The sequence below is a fragment of the Epinephelus moara genome, chromosome 5 (assembly GCF_006386435.1).
Source record: "Epinephelus moara isolate mb chromosome 5, YSFRI_EMoa_1.0, whole genome shotgun sequence".
In the NCBI taxonomy this organism is placed as follows: Eukaryota; Metazoa; Chordata; class Actinopteri; order Perciformes; family Serranidae; genus Epinephelus; species Epinephelus moara.
Genome location: NC_065510.1, coordinates 13,308,973 through 13,327,272, shown reverse-complemented (window position 1 = coordinate 13,327,272; position 18,300 = coordinate 13,308,973). Strand labels below are relative to the sequence as shown.

General features: G+C 41.3%; 1 protein-coding gene across 2 annotated transcripts in view; it reads left to right on the top strand.

Moving 5' to 3' along the window:
• LOC126391008 (microtubule-associated tumor suppressor 1 homolog) overlaps nucleotides 1-18,300 on the top strand; it is an 82,520-nt gene that overhangs the window by 52,503 nt on the left and 11,717 nt on the right. For both annotated transcript variants that reach the window (XM_050045570.1, XM_050045569.1), the window contains exons 8-10: nucleotides 3,184-3,302; nucleotides 3,691-4,038; nucleotides 14,375-14,441. In XM_050045570.1, coding sequence (XP_049901527.1) covers nucleotides 3,184-3,302; nucleotides 3,691-4,038; nucleotides 14,375-14,441 — 534 coding nt within the window. The remainder of the gene's footprint in view (nucleotides 1-3,183; nucleotides 3,303-3,690; nucleotides 4,039-14,374; nucleotides 14,442-18,300) is intronic.

The window sequence follows — 18,300 nt, the reverse complement described above, 5'->3', positions numbered from 1 at the left end:
GATGCTGCCGACGATGACTCATAGATTAAATCGAGTTCGTGTTTTACAGCTTTTAGCTGTCAGTGTGTGCTAATGATTTCCCCCCAATCGCTCCCATACGCAAGTGTTCAGCAGTCCAATCCATTTCAATTATGTTTGACCTTTCTTGTTCCTCTCCCACACACTCTGATGAGAAACATTCAAACAGACCAGCATGTTCTGCTCAGTGGCTGCCAGTAGGTGGCAGTATCTTTAAGGAAGTTACCTCAAGTCTATTTGCAGAGTACAGACCTATATGAGTCTAGGAGCATTTGAATTAGATTTTAAAGGTAAATTCGGTGCATCATTTTTCACTCAACAAGAATAAAACATCACTTTACCAAACAATGTCATCCATTGAAATCTCACAATACCTTTTGTGACAGTTTCAGCTAAGACCAACTGAATTTTGCTCCTGATGAGACTAAAATTTGAGAGTGAAATTTTCAACTCATTAATCCCAGGATTCAGAAAAAATACTCATTTTCAAAGCATTAAAATTCAGATAACACAACACTCATGGTCCTGCAGGTAGCACTGTATTACTGGCTCAGTGACTGCACGTCTGCACGGAAAACATATGTGACGTCACACCAAAGTCTGCTGGGGAATACTGAATTATTTACAGGCTTTTTGCACCTCACATCTCTGTTGCAAGTGTGATTTGTCACAGGAAGCTGTGTTGTCAGTGGGCAAGGAGAGACTGTCAGATGCATAGACTGTGTAAAATAATGGACATAGCCACCGAGACATCATCCAGTGGTTTGTGGACTCCAGTTTTAAAGACTCCAGTTTGGCATTTTGGTTGTTACCATCTTGTTTTTTGGGGGGTTTTTTTGGAGCCAGAAGTGACCATATTTGGGTGTTTTTTTAAAGCGTAACTAAACCCATAAACTGTAGTGAAAACCAGTTTATATCTTATCAGTTAATTTAACAGGGACAGTGCACATCAACTTAGCTGCACCAGAGAAGGCCATAAGCTAATTTTCATCTGTAGTGCCTGGGCACAAAACAGAGAATAATTGCTATCTGCTAAAAGACACTATTATGAAAAAAACAAACAGAAAAAAAAAATAAATAAATAAAAATAAAACGTAATTATAAGATAGAACATATTCATGACACAATGGCTTCAGCAATAACAATAGCAAGGCAAAGGTTATTGGTTTTTCTAGTTGGATAAAAATCAACCTGAGATTAAGATACATATAGTGTTAGAAACAAGAATAGAAACAGCACTCTAGCCGTTGAAACCAAGCTGTTGCAATTCAGTTTTGCTGTTGGCTGATCTGAGGCATGTGGCTGAAATGGTCAAGGCATTTTTTTTAAATTTCCAGGTTAGAGGCACTAAAGCCAAAACTCTGAGGTTTACCTACTCGTTAAGTGTTTGATTGTGTACAGCCTGTGAAAGCAAATTTCTTCTTTAGAGGACAATAAAGAATCACTCTGAATCTGGACGAGAGGATGGCGCTGCGGAGGAGCGAGTGTTTGGATCTGACACACAGGCTGTTTGCGAGGCGTAGACCACAGTCTGTCACTCAAAGCAGCCGCTCCCTTAATTATGCCCAACTTTAATCCTTAAAACGGTTGAGTTATATACAAAGATTAAAGAAGAAGATTAAAATTAGCCATAGAGACCAAAACAGTTTTTGTATCAGGCTGTAAACACGTTTATCGCCACTGTTAGCTGTGCATTTTATGGGGGGGTTCTAAGGGGATTGAGCCAGTCTCAGGTGGCCATTAAAGGAAGTGCAGTTTTTGGCACTTTGGCACTTTTAAGGGGGATTTATACTGTGTTGGAGACCCTACGCCGTTGTCATAGACTGTAGGCCGTTGTGAGCACTTGAGCAGTGGTGTCTGCGTCGCTCTGCAGTTACACCTCCAAAACACTAGTTGGTGGCGGAGGTTTCTGTGAAGTGTTGTTAAGTTTAGTTGACACACCTGAAACACACTTTAAACACACATTAAACATGGCTTAATGGAGACCATTTCAAACTCATGTACACAAAGCAGCTTCACTATAACTCACAGAATTCACAGACAAACACTTGTCTTTATCTGGACACATTTTCCTCACAAATACGACATGCTAATGTTTTTAGCACAAGCCTATGGCATTTCACATTGTATGAATTAGCCTAGCATCTAGTGGACTTCTCTCTACTCATATGAAGCCAGGGACAACAGCAACATTTAACAAAGGTGACGTTACAAAATTTGGCTCCATTACAACTCACAAGGTTCACTGACAAAACAACTGTCTCATGCTAAACACGTTTTCCAAACAGATGCTAACATCATTAGCACAAGTCTATGGCATTTTACATTGTATAAGGTAGCCTGGTGACAAGCGGACATTTCTTCTGCTCTTCCTAAATTCCACTTAGACATTAGCCTCATTTTTTAGCCCCAGAGGTTAAAGCCTGGTCAGATGAGATTGGAGCTCAGTCTAAGTGTGAGTTTTGCAAGTATGTGATTACTGACAGTGGTGTTAGTGTTGCTGATGACTGTATAAAGGTTTATTTCCCCAGACTGAAGCACGCTGAGATTTATTTCCAATCAGTATGCAGCTCTGACGGCAGTGGAGCTGACAGACTGCCAATAAGTGCAGGGAAGGATGGAGGAGATGAGAGAGAAAGAGAGCAGAGGAGGAGACAGAAAAGACGTGTGTTGATCTCTCTGTCTCTCTCTAATAGCTTTTTCTCTGGTAATGCACTCCGTAATGCACACCCAGGGCCCATCACGCACACACACACATTTGCCATCATTACCACGCAATCCCATGATGCATCAGTCTCTACAGTCAGCAGGGCGTATTCTCATTTACCAGACCAGAGCAAACGTATGAGACGAGTGTATGTGTATGTGTGTGTGTGTGGGCTGTGTTTATATGTTTTCTGTGTTTTGATGTTGTAGTGGTCGAGTCCAGACGGGCCGACATTGTGTGTGTTCATACACTTTTCCTCTGTTTTCTTTTACACACATGTATTTGGTTGTTATTGTGTTCAGAGGGTGAGTGAGTGTAGTTTTATGTTGTGACCCTGCTGCGCTGTGGGGCTTTACTCTTTGTTAATGGGGCTGAGTGAGTATTCTGCATGTGTGTGGACACCATGTTGAATGTTGCGCCTGCCACCCGCACACTAAGAAGTCGCCGTTCTCTTGCAGTGGACAAAAACAAGCCCCGGGAGGCGCCGGCAAGACCCACAAACACCAACAGCAGCTCGCAGGTAGCAGCTCCTGCAGGAGGGAACAACCAGAAGAAGCAGCAACCTCCGCCTGACCTGGTACGTCCTCTTCTTTTTTAAAGTTTTGAGCTTTAGGACGCACATTCAGCTCAGTCACGGGCAAAATACAGGCATTTTTGAGGTAGATAAAAGTTGATTAAGCAGTCAATTAGCCACAGAGGGTAGGAGCATCCACATTTAACCATAATATAAAGTCATCTTGCTCTTTATATTTGTGTTTCTTGACTACATTCTTCTTCTCATGTGGACAAGTTGTCATTCAGCATTTTATAAGTGTGCAGACATGATGATAAATCAAATGTATATGGGTTCATTTGAGGACATTTACTTCAGTTTTTATGTTTTTCATAAATATATTTCGCTCAAAATCAGGTCTTCTGATTTAATATCTTTATTTAGAATGCTATGTGGTATTTTTTACTCACAGGTACCGGACGTGGTGAATGGTAATACACCAGTACCAACAGCTCTCCCAGCGCCTGCCACTGATACCACCAACACTGGGTCAGGCACCACCGGAGCCCCTGCTCTTGGGTCCAAAGCAAAAACTGGGTCACGATCCAGCCCCAAAGCAGTATCTCGCCTGCAGAATGCACCCAAGCCAGCAGCAGCCGGGGCGGCTGTGGCCGAGCGGATGGTCACAGCTAAACAGAACCAGAGCAAAGAGCAGGCGGAGAAGAAGAACCAAGCCATCATCCAGCTGAGGAAGCTACTCGTCCAGGGGAATAAGAGAGTGGAGGCTCTGGCTACAGTCATCCAGCATCTCTTCACTGAGGTACTTCACTTATTTCTGCGCTTACCAAACACTGAAAAAACGCTCACATCACCTGCTGTGGAGTGAAAGCTTCAGGCTGTGTGACAAATAAAAATGGCAGTCGTCCAGTGCTGCGGTGCGTGATAATGTTTGGGTAATTAGGAAAGCTCGGAGAAATACTTTAATAGAGATTTTCAGACGTGTTGGTAAGAAAGGCCAAGCAGGAAATCAGCCCAAGCTGCTTGATTTGCATATTGACCACACTGCAGATATGGCCAGGAAATGTTTTTATTTTATAATGAAATGAACCAGTAGAGTTCGTACTTTACAGGATAAATGTGAAGTGTAAACTTTTATATACTGGGGGCAATGAGAGACCTTGGTAAAGATGCGACAGTCAGTGCACGTAAACAACAGATTTGACTCAGCTTGTTGTCCAGCTGACATTAATACCAGGACAAGTAATATATATAAACCTTTATTTAATCAGGTCAATTCTGGTGAGATCGCAATCTCATTTTCACAAGAGACCTGAGTACATTAATAACGACATAAAACAGCCAATTTTAAAAAGTCCTTTCTAATAGAAAGAGAAGGATATAGAAAACTATGATGAGTGCTATAGCTGTCTCTAGTTATAAATCTAAGGGCTGAAACGTGGAGAGCATTTAGGGGCATAAGAGTGTTAATTGCTTCTTTCTACAAGTTAAACGAAAACAGGACTCAATGGAGCATATCTGGTTTGCTCACAACGATACACCCTCTGATTTTGTTAGTGTCTCCAAAATCCTTCAGATCACAACTGTGACCTGCTTTCAAAAAACTAAGAGTAAGTTGGAAGGAAATTTGGGGGTTTCATTTTTTCATTGTGACTTTAACATAATCAGTAGAGGCCAACATTAGTCACCGCCTTATAAACATCGTAGCTAGCTTGCAAGGTCTAGCTGTGTTCAGCTTTAATGAGGAGATTCTTCTCAAGTTTCCTGACACAGTAATCACAATAATTTGCAAACCTTGAATACATTACATTTGTATGTTTCATACGTATAATATCAACATTTTCAAAGTGACAGTATATGAGCTGACTTTGGCATCAGGAGGGAGGGGACAGTGGATGGTGTGACACCTGGGTGAAACGTCTGTCAAGCTGCACACCACTGTTTGAGACCTACAAACAACCCGTTTCTGCTTTTCCTGCAGTAATTATGTCCCAAAAAGCCAAAACATGATCTTTTCCAAACATAACCAAGTGGTTTTTGTGCCTAAACCTAACCACACGTTGTTGAAGCGTAAAATTTAAGGTGTCCACCACATAATAACATGCAAATGTAACGAATCTGTGGTTTGCAGAAATGTGCAATGCCAACCTTTCATTCTGGTGACTGGATTGTTATCTGTTATTTATGTTATGTCTCACTGGAGCTCCACGGCACCAGCGCGGTAGTTTAAGTCTTTATAATGAGAACATAAAAAATGGTGTCCCTTTCTGTCTACTGTGGCTGTATCGTAGGAGATTCAGCCTCATTATTGACTTTAGTTTTCTCTAGATGGGATCTTCTGTTTAATGAAAATATTTTTGGATGCAGCCAGTATCGTACCTCCTGTTAGCGAGAGTTCCCCCACACTTTCTGGTAACTATGGTGGCTCTACAGTGTGTCTGGTGCACCACTTTAAAGGCAGATAAGGTGGATGTGTTTGTACATGTAAATACAATACGGTCTAGTGCAGCTCCAAGGGGGCAAATGAGGGGAAACTATCAGTTATCAGCACACCATCCTTCCCCTTTGGCATTTTAGAGCAAAGCACCCACAGCCTATAATTAAAGCATCCCGCACAGTTGTCGGTGATATGACGGTGTTGCTGTTTTTAAGGTGCTGGTTGGGATGCTTGTAGAGGAGGAGCGGAGTAATGGCTGTTTTTAGTAGGAAGCGTTAAGCAGGGAGAGGCTTGTCTGAGTCCACACCCAGCTGCCATTAACAACAACAACACATGATGCCACTGAAACATCCTGCTGCCGTTTGACACTGATGTGCTGATGGATTTGTGAGTGCGTGTGAGCGGTATGAGCCTGTATGACACTTCTCAAGAGGCATGCTCTCTCATGTGTGGCTCTGTGGCGCAAACACTTATGTTGTTTTTACAAACTCTGATTTGATGTTTTTGAATATAACACTCTTATTAATTCCTGGTATAAACACACTTCTTACTCGTCTTCCTTTGGCTGACGCATAAAGTATCTCCACTGAAGTGATGACAGGTACATCCAAGAAAAGTGAATTAAATAATTCCAATAAAAGGCGCAGGTATTTGTTGCTCTAGTCTCTAAACACTTCTGTTAAGGGGGTTAAACATCACTGAGTCAGTTTATACTGTAGTGGGCTGGTTTCTCATGAGCTGAAGACTTCTGATTGGTCCGTTCAGGCACCAGGATGTGTCAGTCATACAGTCCCGGACATGGATAGGCTGCTCAGTAAATATTTGCTCTCTGATTACAGGGATTAGTGGTGTCATGTTTGCAGGGCATAATGAATATGAAGTGAAAATTAATGCACACAAACACACATCACTGGGAGTCTTTTTGGTTCAGCCACAATAACTATCATTCAGCTGGGCGCACCTTGTCCAGTGATCCAGTGTGTAAACCCTGTCATTATACCTGTTTTCTCAGTGTGTGATTGTGTGTGTTTAAACCTATACATGTACATGAACTCAGCACTTTGGATAGAGTTCTGTCACTTTGAACTTTCTTCCCTTCTCGTTCACTCTGCCTGGTTGAACTGTCATGTTGTTCGTGCGGAAGGCGCTGGGGGAGCGAAGGCAGAATAACACAAATGCCTTTAGTCTGTGAGACCTCGGGGGACTTTACAACCACACACACACACTTGAGTTCATTGTACACACTTGTTTTTGTAGCTGCATGTTGTGTAGATTTCTGCCTTTCACTGCAGGAGTCAGACTCTGCTTCACTTTCTTCTAACCACTAATTCTCACGATATAAATTATATTAAATTCTTATGAAACCACAGTATTGAAGCAAAATATGAGACTTTAAAGGGACACTTTACCCTAAAATCTTACCTGCTATTTATCGGTTTAGACTGTTTTGGAGTTTGTTTGTTTGTTTATTTAGCATGTATTAAAAAAAAAGTCAACATTACAATTCATGTAGGAACTATTTTCTTTCTGCCGAGCTACACCCGCCAACCGTATCGCCGCACAGAAGGAAGCGTGCATCTACTCATGGACAAGAGGCTCATGGTTGTGATATGAGATGTAAACATTTATTTTTTGTTTCTTTATTTAACCCATATTTAACCAGGTAAGTCCTGTTGAGATCAACAATCTATTTTATAAGGGAGACCTGGCCGAGACAGCAGCACACAAAAAGTTACAGCTAAACAACAACACAATAAAAACACATAAAAGATACACAGTAACACGTAGAAATATCAGAGCACCTACACACAATGGCAAGACCCAACCGACTCATTCATCCCTGTACTTTTGAGAGCTTTAAAATCAGGCAGAGGGACCAGGTCACTTCAAATATTTTAGGAGGTTATTCCAAGTGAGAGGAGCAGAGCACATGAAAGCTTTCTTACCCAGCTCAGTCCGAGCACTAGGAACAGACAACATGGCACCCTACTCGGCTGAGCTGTTATGTTCAGTAGCACAGTGGTGCTAGGTGAGCTAGCAGTGGATGTGCACTTCTTTCTGCACAGTGATAAGGTTGGCAGGTGTAGTTTGGTAGAAAGAAAATAGTTCCTACATGAAACTGCTCACAACAAGGTCTGTGGATTATCTTGAGTAACCAGGTCATGACTTCTGGAGAGAGACATTGCTGTTGAGTTTTCCAAATGTATTTTTTGGGCACTTTGAGCACCACAAGCCGAGTGCCATCTAGTTTCATTATATTGGAGAGAGGGCAGACATCTCTACAGCCAATATCTCCAACACTCAGCATCTCACACCAAAACAATCTAAACTGATTAATAGCACTACATATAAGAGGAAAATGTTAGTAATTTTGATTTTGTGGTGAACTGTCCCTTTAATACTTACCGTGGTAGAATCATTATATCCGACCGTGCTGACAAAGGCAGCAATAACACACACATGCTCGTACAAGGTGAACCTTTACTGATAACACATGCAAATATTTCTAAAGTGGCCTGTGTTCTATTCTTGCTTTGAAGATAATGAAAATGTACATACACCTAAGGCACGCACGCATACACACACGCACACACTTGTCCTTGGTGTGTGTTAGTGTGAGAGGCTCAGGACAGATATAACTTCCCTGCACGTCTCTCCGAGGGAAAACAACTCTTTATCTGTTTAATAACCTGCTATCAGCAGTAACAACTTGCTCACGTATGAGTGTGTGTGCGACTGTTAACTGTTACATAACTCTCAGCATGGACTGTTTGAATCGGGGCCTGATTAGCATGGTTTTGTGTATTAGGATAATTGCTCCATTTCTGTGGCTGTTTTCCAGCAGCTCATTGTGTAAACGTGGGACTGTAGCATGTAAAGATCAGCTGTGAGCGAGCTCTCAGAGGTTCACAGGGCAGGAGCCTCCCTGGCTGGGTTATTGATTAGATGGATGGCCTGGTGGAAAGTGGAGGTGAAGGGGGAGTGATGAATAGAGGGGAGGGAGGGGCGGAGGAATGCAGCAGCTGCAGTTTAAGCCCTGGAGCACTTTGATATGCATGTCTGAGATAATGTGTGTTTTATCTGAAGCATGAATACCAATGCTATCTAATCTGGCCTACACATTTAAAAGGTGACTGGTGAGCATAAACTGCACACTTGATGCGGAGCTACTTTCCCCTCAGGGTGGGCTATGGGTGGGGGTGGGGCTGTTTGGTTTAATGAGGCTTTAGTTTTGGTGGGTGGTGCGTGTACTCCACTCTGAAAGACCCACACTGGTGTAATGGTTTCTAGTGTTGCAACACTAGGAGGTTTTCACAGTATGATAACCATCTCGCAAAATATCACAGTATCACAGTAGATGGTGTAACATAATTATTTATTATCAGTTATAATGACCCTTAAAGTAATAAAAACAGTAGTGTTCTCGGTTGATCAAAAGATTTGTTTAATTGAAACTTAAAAACATTTTAATGGACGTATGTGTAAAATGAAAATAAAAAAATGAAGGTGAGATTCTTCATCAGGTTGCATTTTTGCCCTTAATACTGTAGACCGGCAAAATGTTAACAGTATGATAACCGTAACTTTTCATATCACGGTAAACCTTAAAACCGACATACCTTTGCAACCCTCATGTTTTCAGTTCGACTTCTTTATTTTGTGCACTTTGTGAGTGTTTCATATGTTGGCAGCCGTAAATGTACAAAGGATTTATTACCCAGAAACTCTATGAGAAAGTGTCATTAAAATTTATTCAAAGCTACATAGTTGTTGTTTTTTAAAGTTACTGAATGAATTAGCTAAAGATTATTTATTTTTGTTTGTTTTGATTTCTCATTGTCACTTTTCTCTGTCACATTTGAGATGCGACCAAGTCATTGTTTTGGAAGACACAAATAAGTCTCAAGTCTTTGCACTCAAGTCCCAAGTCCTAAAAGTTAAGTTTTGAGTCCTTAACAAATTGCAGTGGCTATCTTTAGTCTTCATTGTTTTCATCTTTGTTAACCACATTTTAATGATGACAGGAGACTGCTTTACATATCGGTTCAGTAGCAACGCCAATTAACAAACGGTAAAACGTCCTTGTTTATTTTCTCAAACTGAAAGTTTCACAATAAAAGCTTCACTTCCTGTTCTTTTGTCACATATAGACGGTAGCTGCAGAGGAGCAATAAAGATTCACAGAGGTCAAAATATACAGGAACAAAATAACCTCACATATTTAACAACCTCTTCAACATCACACTGAAACATATTTCTCTCTGTTTTGTAGCAAGTCACACCATCTAACAATAAAACTAACTTATAAACTGATGAACAGCGCTTACACAAATCATAATGTAACCAAACTGCCATTTTACATGCAAAAAAAATCATGGATGCTTTTAAAAAATTTGTATTTGTTAAAACAATTGCAACTGAACTTGATCACAAAGAAGCAGTGCTGCTGACTGCACTTTCATAGCATATAAAATTATTAACTAGGACCACAATTCGCTCATCGCAGCCACTTCAGCTCACTATGTTAATATTTTTTTTGATAAATGATACTGCTGTCATACTGGGTCACATTTAAAATTAGCTTTAATCCCCTTTTTCAAGTGAACATAACTTTGTTGTTTTTAGTTAATTTAGGTGAACAAATAGACACAGACAGAAACTAAACCATCATGCTTCAGGGATGAGGATTGTTATTCATTGTCCATCATGGTTCCATCAGAAGGAGCTTGTTATTACTCTGCAGCATGCCGTCTTTTCTGTGTTGATGTTTGTGTTGAGACAATGTTGTTATAGAGTGCTGGCAGGGTTTCGTGGTGAACAGGGAAAGATAGATAAGTGCTGCCCTAAATTTAAGAAGTCCCAGCTTGTAATCTTCTCCGCAGTGCTGTAAAACTTAAGTTTGTGCCATAAAGATATACTGTCTTCACCACAGAGTGAATTTATACGACTGATTTAGTGTGAGTTATTTTTAATGTAAACTTTAAATAGACAGAGAAATATATAAGTAGAAAGTTAGAAAGGACATGAGTAATGTCAGGAGAGGCATGAGCTAAATGCAGAAACACCAGTTTCCTGCGTAAACGACTGGTAGGGAACACGAGAAAGGGAGATAAGAGTAAAGATAAAAAAGGAAGGTGGTGCAGAAATAACTTGCATTCCTGCATCATACAGTATCCAGGCAGTGGGAGGAGAAACAGATGGAAGGAGGGTGGAGAACAGGTACAGAGTGGGAGGAGTAGAAGTGGCTGAGTCAGTAGTAGACAGAGAGTGTCTCATTCAGTAGGAGGACTGAGAGAGAGAGTGTGTGTTTGGCAGTGTGTGTTGTCCCTCAGTGACAGAGGGAGGGAATCAGTTAGAGAAGGAGGAAGGACTGAGGACATTCTTTGAAGGGTGTGTGTGTGTGTCTTCGTTGACCGAGGCATGGGCACCACGGCCAGCAAAGCCCATGCAAAGCCCAGCAAGGCCCTCCCTCATCGGCGCAAGAAGAAACGCAAGGTGTGTGTGTGTTTACTGCCACAGATGGGGCTCTGCTTTACTTCAATCTGCTGCTGCTCTTTTCTTTCTCTTCACTTCTGCTGGTCTGTGATCAACACGCTGGAGACGTCAGGGATTATGAAGTCATTTTACAGCTGGGTCACTTTACAGGATTCTAGCCGCATGTGTTTTCCGCCTTGTTTCTCACATTGGTCACATTAGCTGTTGGTTTTTCAGTCCAGACTGTTCAGAAACAACATGACACCGTCTGGTTTGGATCATGAATGTCATGGTTGAGTTATGAAATGTGACATAAAGGCTACAACAGGGCCTGAACGCTTCCTATCACTGCTCCAATAATCATATTTCTGAGTTTACGTTTTCACTGTCAGAAAAATGTTGTCATGACAAGCTGTCTTTGTACCTTTCGGCTGTCTATTCCCACCGCTGCCTCCGTCTGTGTCTGCTCTTTCACTTTACTGACCCCTCCAACAACAGATGGTCTTTATGACTCTGTGTGTGTGTGTGTGTGTGTGTGTGTGTGTGTGTGTGTGTGTGTGTGTGTGTGTGTGTTTGAAAGCAAAAATGCAGCAGCACAAACGTTCGCTTTCCATTGTAAATTCCACTAGTCCTGTTGTAAAGCTGCTGTTATTTTACGCGTGCATTCGTGTGTGTGCGGCGGTCGTAGATCATTGGTTTGCATGGGAGAGGAACACCCACTGTTATGATTGGCTTGTGGGGCACAAGAATGGTTATTTAGAGGCTATCTGCTCCTCTAGCATCAATGCACAGCTGCTTCTGGCTCATTCTACTTTTAGTTATTACTTCATCGTAAAGGCACAAAAAATGACAGCAGTGAACCAAGACGATTTGTATTCATGTTAGGACATGATCAGTAGTCATCTTGCGAAGGCTGTATGAGGACATGTGGACATTCTTGGTGGCAGTTTAAGGCGGGTTCTGCTTTCAGAACAACAAAAATATTATATTTTAACAAATATTTGAACAAAAATATTGCTGCTGTTCATGCAGGACACCATGTCCACTGATGAAATGAATCACCCTTTTCGGGGGATACAGCCTACAAGCTAGCACTCAACATTTCACTAACAGCATATTAACATCAATAGATGCTGAATGTCTTGCTAGAAGACTGTTCAGATTGCTCAGGCCTATGTCAGTGTTTTTGTGTGTGACATTCAGAGCATTAACGCTGAAAATGCACCAAGCAGCAGCGAAGTAAAGCTTGTCGTAATAATTATATTGATCTGTGTCCAGAAGACATGTTGATATGTTTCAGGTGAGAAGAAATTCTTTGTAACAAAGGTCAACATGTTACAGGACTTTGTTTACTGATTGGCTGCTCATATTTTCTGGCCGCAATTAGTCATTAGAAGTTCACTTACCTCACCTGGTAGAGCAGGCACCCCATGTACAAAGGCTGTGTCCTTGCGCTGCATGTCATCCCCACTCTCTCTCCACCTTTCACGCTAAATCTGTCCCATCAAATAAAGGGAAAAAAGCCCACATGCCACACTTTGCCACTCCTTGGTGTGTTTTTAGGCGTAATAGAGGAGCAAACCTTTATTTGCTATAAGATGTAGTGGGGTTAAGGCATCCTGAGCACAGAATAAAGTCACGCTAACTGTGTGTGTGTGTTGTAATCCGAGCTTCTCTGTGGTTTGTTGTGGTAAACTGGTCTGGCTACATGTGGATGTTATTGTGTGTGTGTGTATCCCATTGGCTAACTTATCGTCGCCATATTGTACTGCGCTCATGCGGCAGTTATTGCCGATATCAGGACAGAATCGTTGTGGAAACCTAGCACCTGTCCCCTGGTTCCCCCCTGGTTAGCACTGTTTGCTCTGTCAGCACTGTTGCTGTTGTTTAGCACTGTTTATGGAGTTAGCTGCTAGCTGCTGGCTCGGCCACCTCCATGTTGAGAACCATGTGGAGACAACTCATACACTCTGAATTTTACATAAAGCCCCGTTAATGTAACCAAGCAACTGTTCGTTTGCCCCACTTCTTTCCATCTCAGTCATTACTAATGCTTAAATGATTTAAGAATTTGACAAAAGTGAGTAAAATCCCACTTAAAACAGAGTGGATAGCCACTGATTTCACAAACAGGACAACACAGCACTCACTAAGTTACTTTGCAAAAAATGGTGGGGGTTGTTCCTGTCATCTGCGACAGGACAGGAGGAGGCGGCTGCAGTCAGATTTCACTGTGTATGCCGGAAAGAGTGAATGTTATGGTAGACTAATTTGTTCAGATGTGGGAGTAAAGGATCATAATGTTCTTCTTTGGAGTGCAGCAGTGCACTTTGGTACGCTCATCAGGATCACGTGTGCTGGTCCACATGTTTACAAGTGTGTGTGTTGGTGTGGTGTCAGCAGCCTTACAGTGTTAGATGTGAAGAGTGAAATATATATAAAGTGCTGTATATAACGGGCTTCCCTTGATGTCTCTGAGCATGGTTACAGTATAAAAACACTGAGACAGACTTTATCTTAACATCTTATCTTATAATTTTTTATTGGAGTTAACCTTTAAAAGCAATTTCTTTACTTTTTCAGGTCAGTTACAGCTGCAGCTGTGAGCAGTATAATGGGTGTTTTCAGCCATGATGGATGTTTGTTATTGTTCTAAGACAAGATAGGATCTGGTCGCTTCATCTGCTTTCATAAGCTTTCTCTAATGTTTGGTAAACCGCTAGCTCTTTAATCTGTATCATAACATTCCTACTTACAGTCCTGTCTCTAACCTCACCTGACCTCTACAAAAGTGTCCTGTAGTTATCTTTGAAGTCACTGATTGCATCACTTAACTGTGATGAGTACAAATTCTAAAACACAGAATGGCGGATATCTTTGCAATCATGCACCGCTCAGTTTATAGTTCACTACATGATGTGTTCGCTGTTTTGCAGTGTTGTCCCAAACCTTTTATAGTGTGTGTGTGTGTGTATGTGTGTGTGTGTGTGTGCATTCACCAATNGATGAGTACAAATTCTAAAACACAGAATGGCGGATATCTTTGCAATCATGCACCGCTCACTTTATAGTTCACTACATGAAGTGTTCGCTGTTTTGCAGTGTTGTCCCAAACCTTTTATAGTGTGTGTGTGTGTGTGTGTATGTGTGTGTGTGTGTGTGCATTCACCAATTTCTGCTCATATTTGAGTTTGACTTAAGTCTCTTCATCTTCTCTCCTGTGCAGCGCGAGGAGGCCTTGAAGCAGAAGAAAGGGTTGACGCAGGAGCTGGCAAACCTCCGAGAAGAGCTGGGTAAGAGATGCTTCAGAGAAAACCACTCATGCTACTAAGTGCTAATTCATATCCCTGCACTTCTTCTCTCTGTCTCTCTTGTACATTTGCATGTGGAGCACGTATATGAAGCTTATCAAGGACAGGTCAACTGCCATTCAAAACCTGATGTTGTTTCTGCTGTTATGCTGTAGTGCAGCTGCTCCTCACGCTCAGCAAAGGGCTCAAAGCAAGAGAATTCTCTACACAGGCTGTAACCTGTCAACACATCTGTCATCTGCTCAGTGCACCTGTGATTTCATGAGTTTTTTTATGTGCATATGAGGACTAGTAGGTTATACATAACAACACAACATCAATGGGTTTTTAGGATTTTAATTTTCAGGCTAATTAGTTTAATTACTATATTCATATTAAACATCAACAACTGACAGCCTGGAGCATTCTCCATCTTCACATTTTTTTTGAGAATGTCTGTGTCGCTGGGTTGGATTTGAAATGAAATCTGGTTTGTTGCTTTACAGCACAAACAGAAATAGCCAGGCAAGTATTTAATAGTTTGAAGCTCCAAAGCTTCTTTGATAACACTGGCATTCAAATTCTAAATCAACTTTTTGTTGCATGTCTGTTTATTCTGTTTAAACTGGTATTTCTGCACATTTGCAGATAAACATTGGGCTACACCAATATTAACAGTATTCTACTATTTGTGGAGTCAGGCCCCGATCGCACAGGCAGAGGGTACTCGCTGTAGCTCTGGTTGAGGGTGAGAGGCTGTCAGCAAATAGTTTGTTGGACATAAAGAAACGGAGATCTGTGTGGGCACATGAGACCCTAAAGAGAGGGTGGATCATGGGGAGTACCACCAGTTGGTCCAGGAGCTTCACCTCGATGATGGCTGTTTCCGGACATATTTTAGGATGACTCAGGGGCAGTCTGACAACCTGCTGTCTATCGTCGGGCCGTATAGCACTGGGTATCCAGCAACTGCTGCCGCCAGTTTCTCCTCCATTATTTAGCAACTGTAAACTTATTGTCACAACCACCACAAAAGACCCGCCTCTCATATCATCCAATCAGAGATAACCTGGGGCGCTTTTCTGTTGAAAAACTTCAGCTTAGAGTGGAGGAGTTCAGAGCCCTCCGGCAAAAACGTCAGCCACCTTGAGCGCAGAAACACGAGGTGCATAGCAACACAAATACAGCAAGCAAAAAGCTTCATTCTCATTAAAAAGAATTTCAAAAAGCCGTCTCCAGCTGCTAAAACGCTTTCTGTGTGGTCGGGACCCTGGACTCCAGAGATGACTGCGTATGTTGTGTGATCCAAACATTTCCAATAACTCCAGAGCATTTTTAAGTCACAAGGAAAAATTTATTGAAAAAGTAAGATGTAATCCATTCCAAAGTTCAAACCATCAAAACAGTGTCTAGCCTTTTAAAGAACAATATTTTCACTGTGGTCAAAAAACTGTTTGCTCTCCCGCTTCCTGCACACAAAAGGAGGCACGCACCTGTATCAACTGAGAGGTGAAGCAGCAGTCTAACAGCACTGTAAATTACATTTATTCATGAAAGAAACTTGGTTAAATTTAAAGAGAACTAACTAATTTAATCTGATTTATCACTTTACTCAAATTGAGGATTTTGTTAGAGAATTTTTAATGTATTTTTTAGGGTGATGGCGTCATAAAAAACAACGACAGACATTCAAAGCTTCATTTGTAAACCTAAATAGAAGCTTTAAATGGAAAAAAATGACATTTGGGACAGCCCTGGAAATAGATTTATGGCACAAAACTAACTGGACTATTTGTCAATTTTAAGTAGATATATGGTTTAAAAGTTCAATGGTTTTCATGTTATTTTTCTGAATAATAAGAGCACCTTTAAGAGCGACTAGTCTACTAGTATGAGTGTCAACAGCAGCACATAAAGGCCTCTCTTTATTCCACTCACTCAATAACTGCCCGTCAGAACCATCTCGTCTCACAGTGTAATGTAATGAATGGAAGATAATTGCAGCAGATGAGTAAGACTTTAATGACGAGAAGATACGTCTAAAGAATGCAGAATGTCACCTGGCCCTGCTGGGGAGGTTTTGGAAAATGATTAGGAAACAGGTTTCATGTCTTATGTACGTGTGTCTGTTGAGGTGTGTTGCTCAGTATCTCCACAGCATTTGGCAGTCAGCCATTTCATCTGTCCTGAAGACAATACACGAGTTCAACCCTGATGGTTACAAACTATGTGTTTACTCAGAAAAGAAGGAAGGCGGAATATTTTGTATCAGTGTTCTCATGGCAGTGGTTGTTAAAGTAATAGTTTGTTTCCAGATGAAACTAGACAAACATGTCTTCACATATGTGTGGAGAGTGGGGTTAAAGTTTCTGTTTGAGCATCTGAACACAAACATTTAGGTCGCAATATGGAAATATCATTACTGTACATTTTGTGTCCCAAATACAAAGTGATGCTGGTATGTGTGCACGCAGACAGCTGGGAGTGTGTGTCATGTCAATAACAGCTCTGCCAGTTTGGCTGATACAACAGGATTATATAAGAACACACACACTTAAAGTCACACTAACGTACCATAGTGACACACACTCACTGGAGAGACTTGCACGGTGTGTCTTCACATGCGCTGTATTTACATAGCAGCATGAAGGCATGCATATCTGCACACAAGCACGCACAAAGAAATATGCACCCACACTTACAGCTGTATTAAAAATAACCCTGACTGTAATTTAAGTATATACAAGTATTTAACCACACACATTTGCTCTGAATGCCATCTTATATTTGGCTTCATGCACGCTGCACATGCCGCACAACGCACACACAGACACACACACGCCTTCTCCTGTTCACCGTCACTTTCCTTTTAAAACACCCCCTCTCTCTGTCAACTTTCCCTCCGTCCATCAGTCTGAGCTCTGACTATAATCTTTTCTTTTACTGCATGTTTGACCCTTGGCTCATCTCTTTACACACAGAGCTGAGGAATGTCAAAAATGTATAGACTCCCGCTGTCAACACACACACACACACACACACACACACACACACACACACAGTTGTCTGTTAATCCCTCATAGCCTCCAAGTCAAACTGAATGTGAACAGCCCGTTCCTGTCTCACTGGGTAAGGTGATTTTAATAGCTTTCATGTGAAGTTTTACAATGTTGAGTAACTGTAACTAGCTGCTGCAACTATTAGGATCAGGTTAGAGCAGCATTCCTGCTTCCTCTGCTGCCACACAGGTCTCGCTCATCTCACTCATCCTGAAATGCCAACCTGTTTATTTGCTTTAAAGTAAAGTTCCGCAATCAGAATAGATGAAGTGTGTTTTAGAAGCACTGATGTAAAGAGGTTAATGCTCAGGCAGAGTCGAAGATTTAAAGGGGAACACCACCTAAATTAAAAAATTCAAGTCACTCAAAGCCAGAAACTAGAGAAATAAAGCATCTGAAATTCCATATTAACATGCGATGCAGCAGGCTTAAACATTATGTGAGATTTGAAATCAGTGGTAAGTGAATTGTATACCATTTCCAGTGAAATACTATAGTATATCCCGCAATGCAACGCGGTTGTAGTGGCATTCCCTCTGAATATCAAAAAAGCCACTACTGAGCTGTAGCCACAGTAACTAAAGTTTGACGTGAATGACAGGAGATGTAATCCAGTTTTTAACTGTTAACTGAAAAGCTGAAATTACACTCAGTCACACAGTAGAAAAACGCTCCCATGCCTAACGCAGCTCTCTGCTCAACTAAACTGCACATATTGTAAATTATAAGATTAAAGGGCGCGTCCAAATCAAATTTCAACATACCTGCGTTTTAGTCCTTTTACATTTTTGTACAGTATCTAA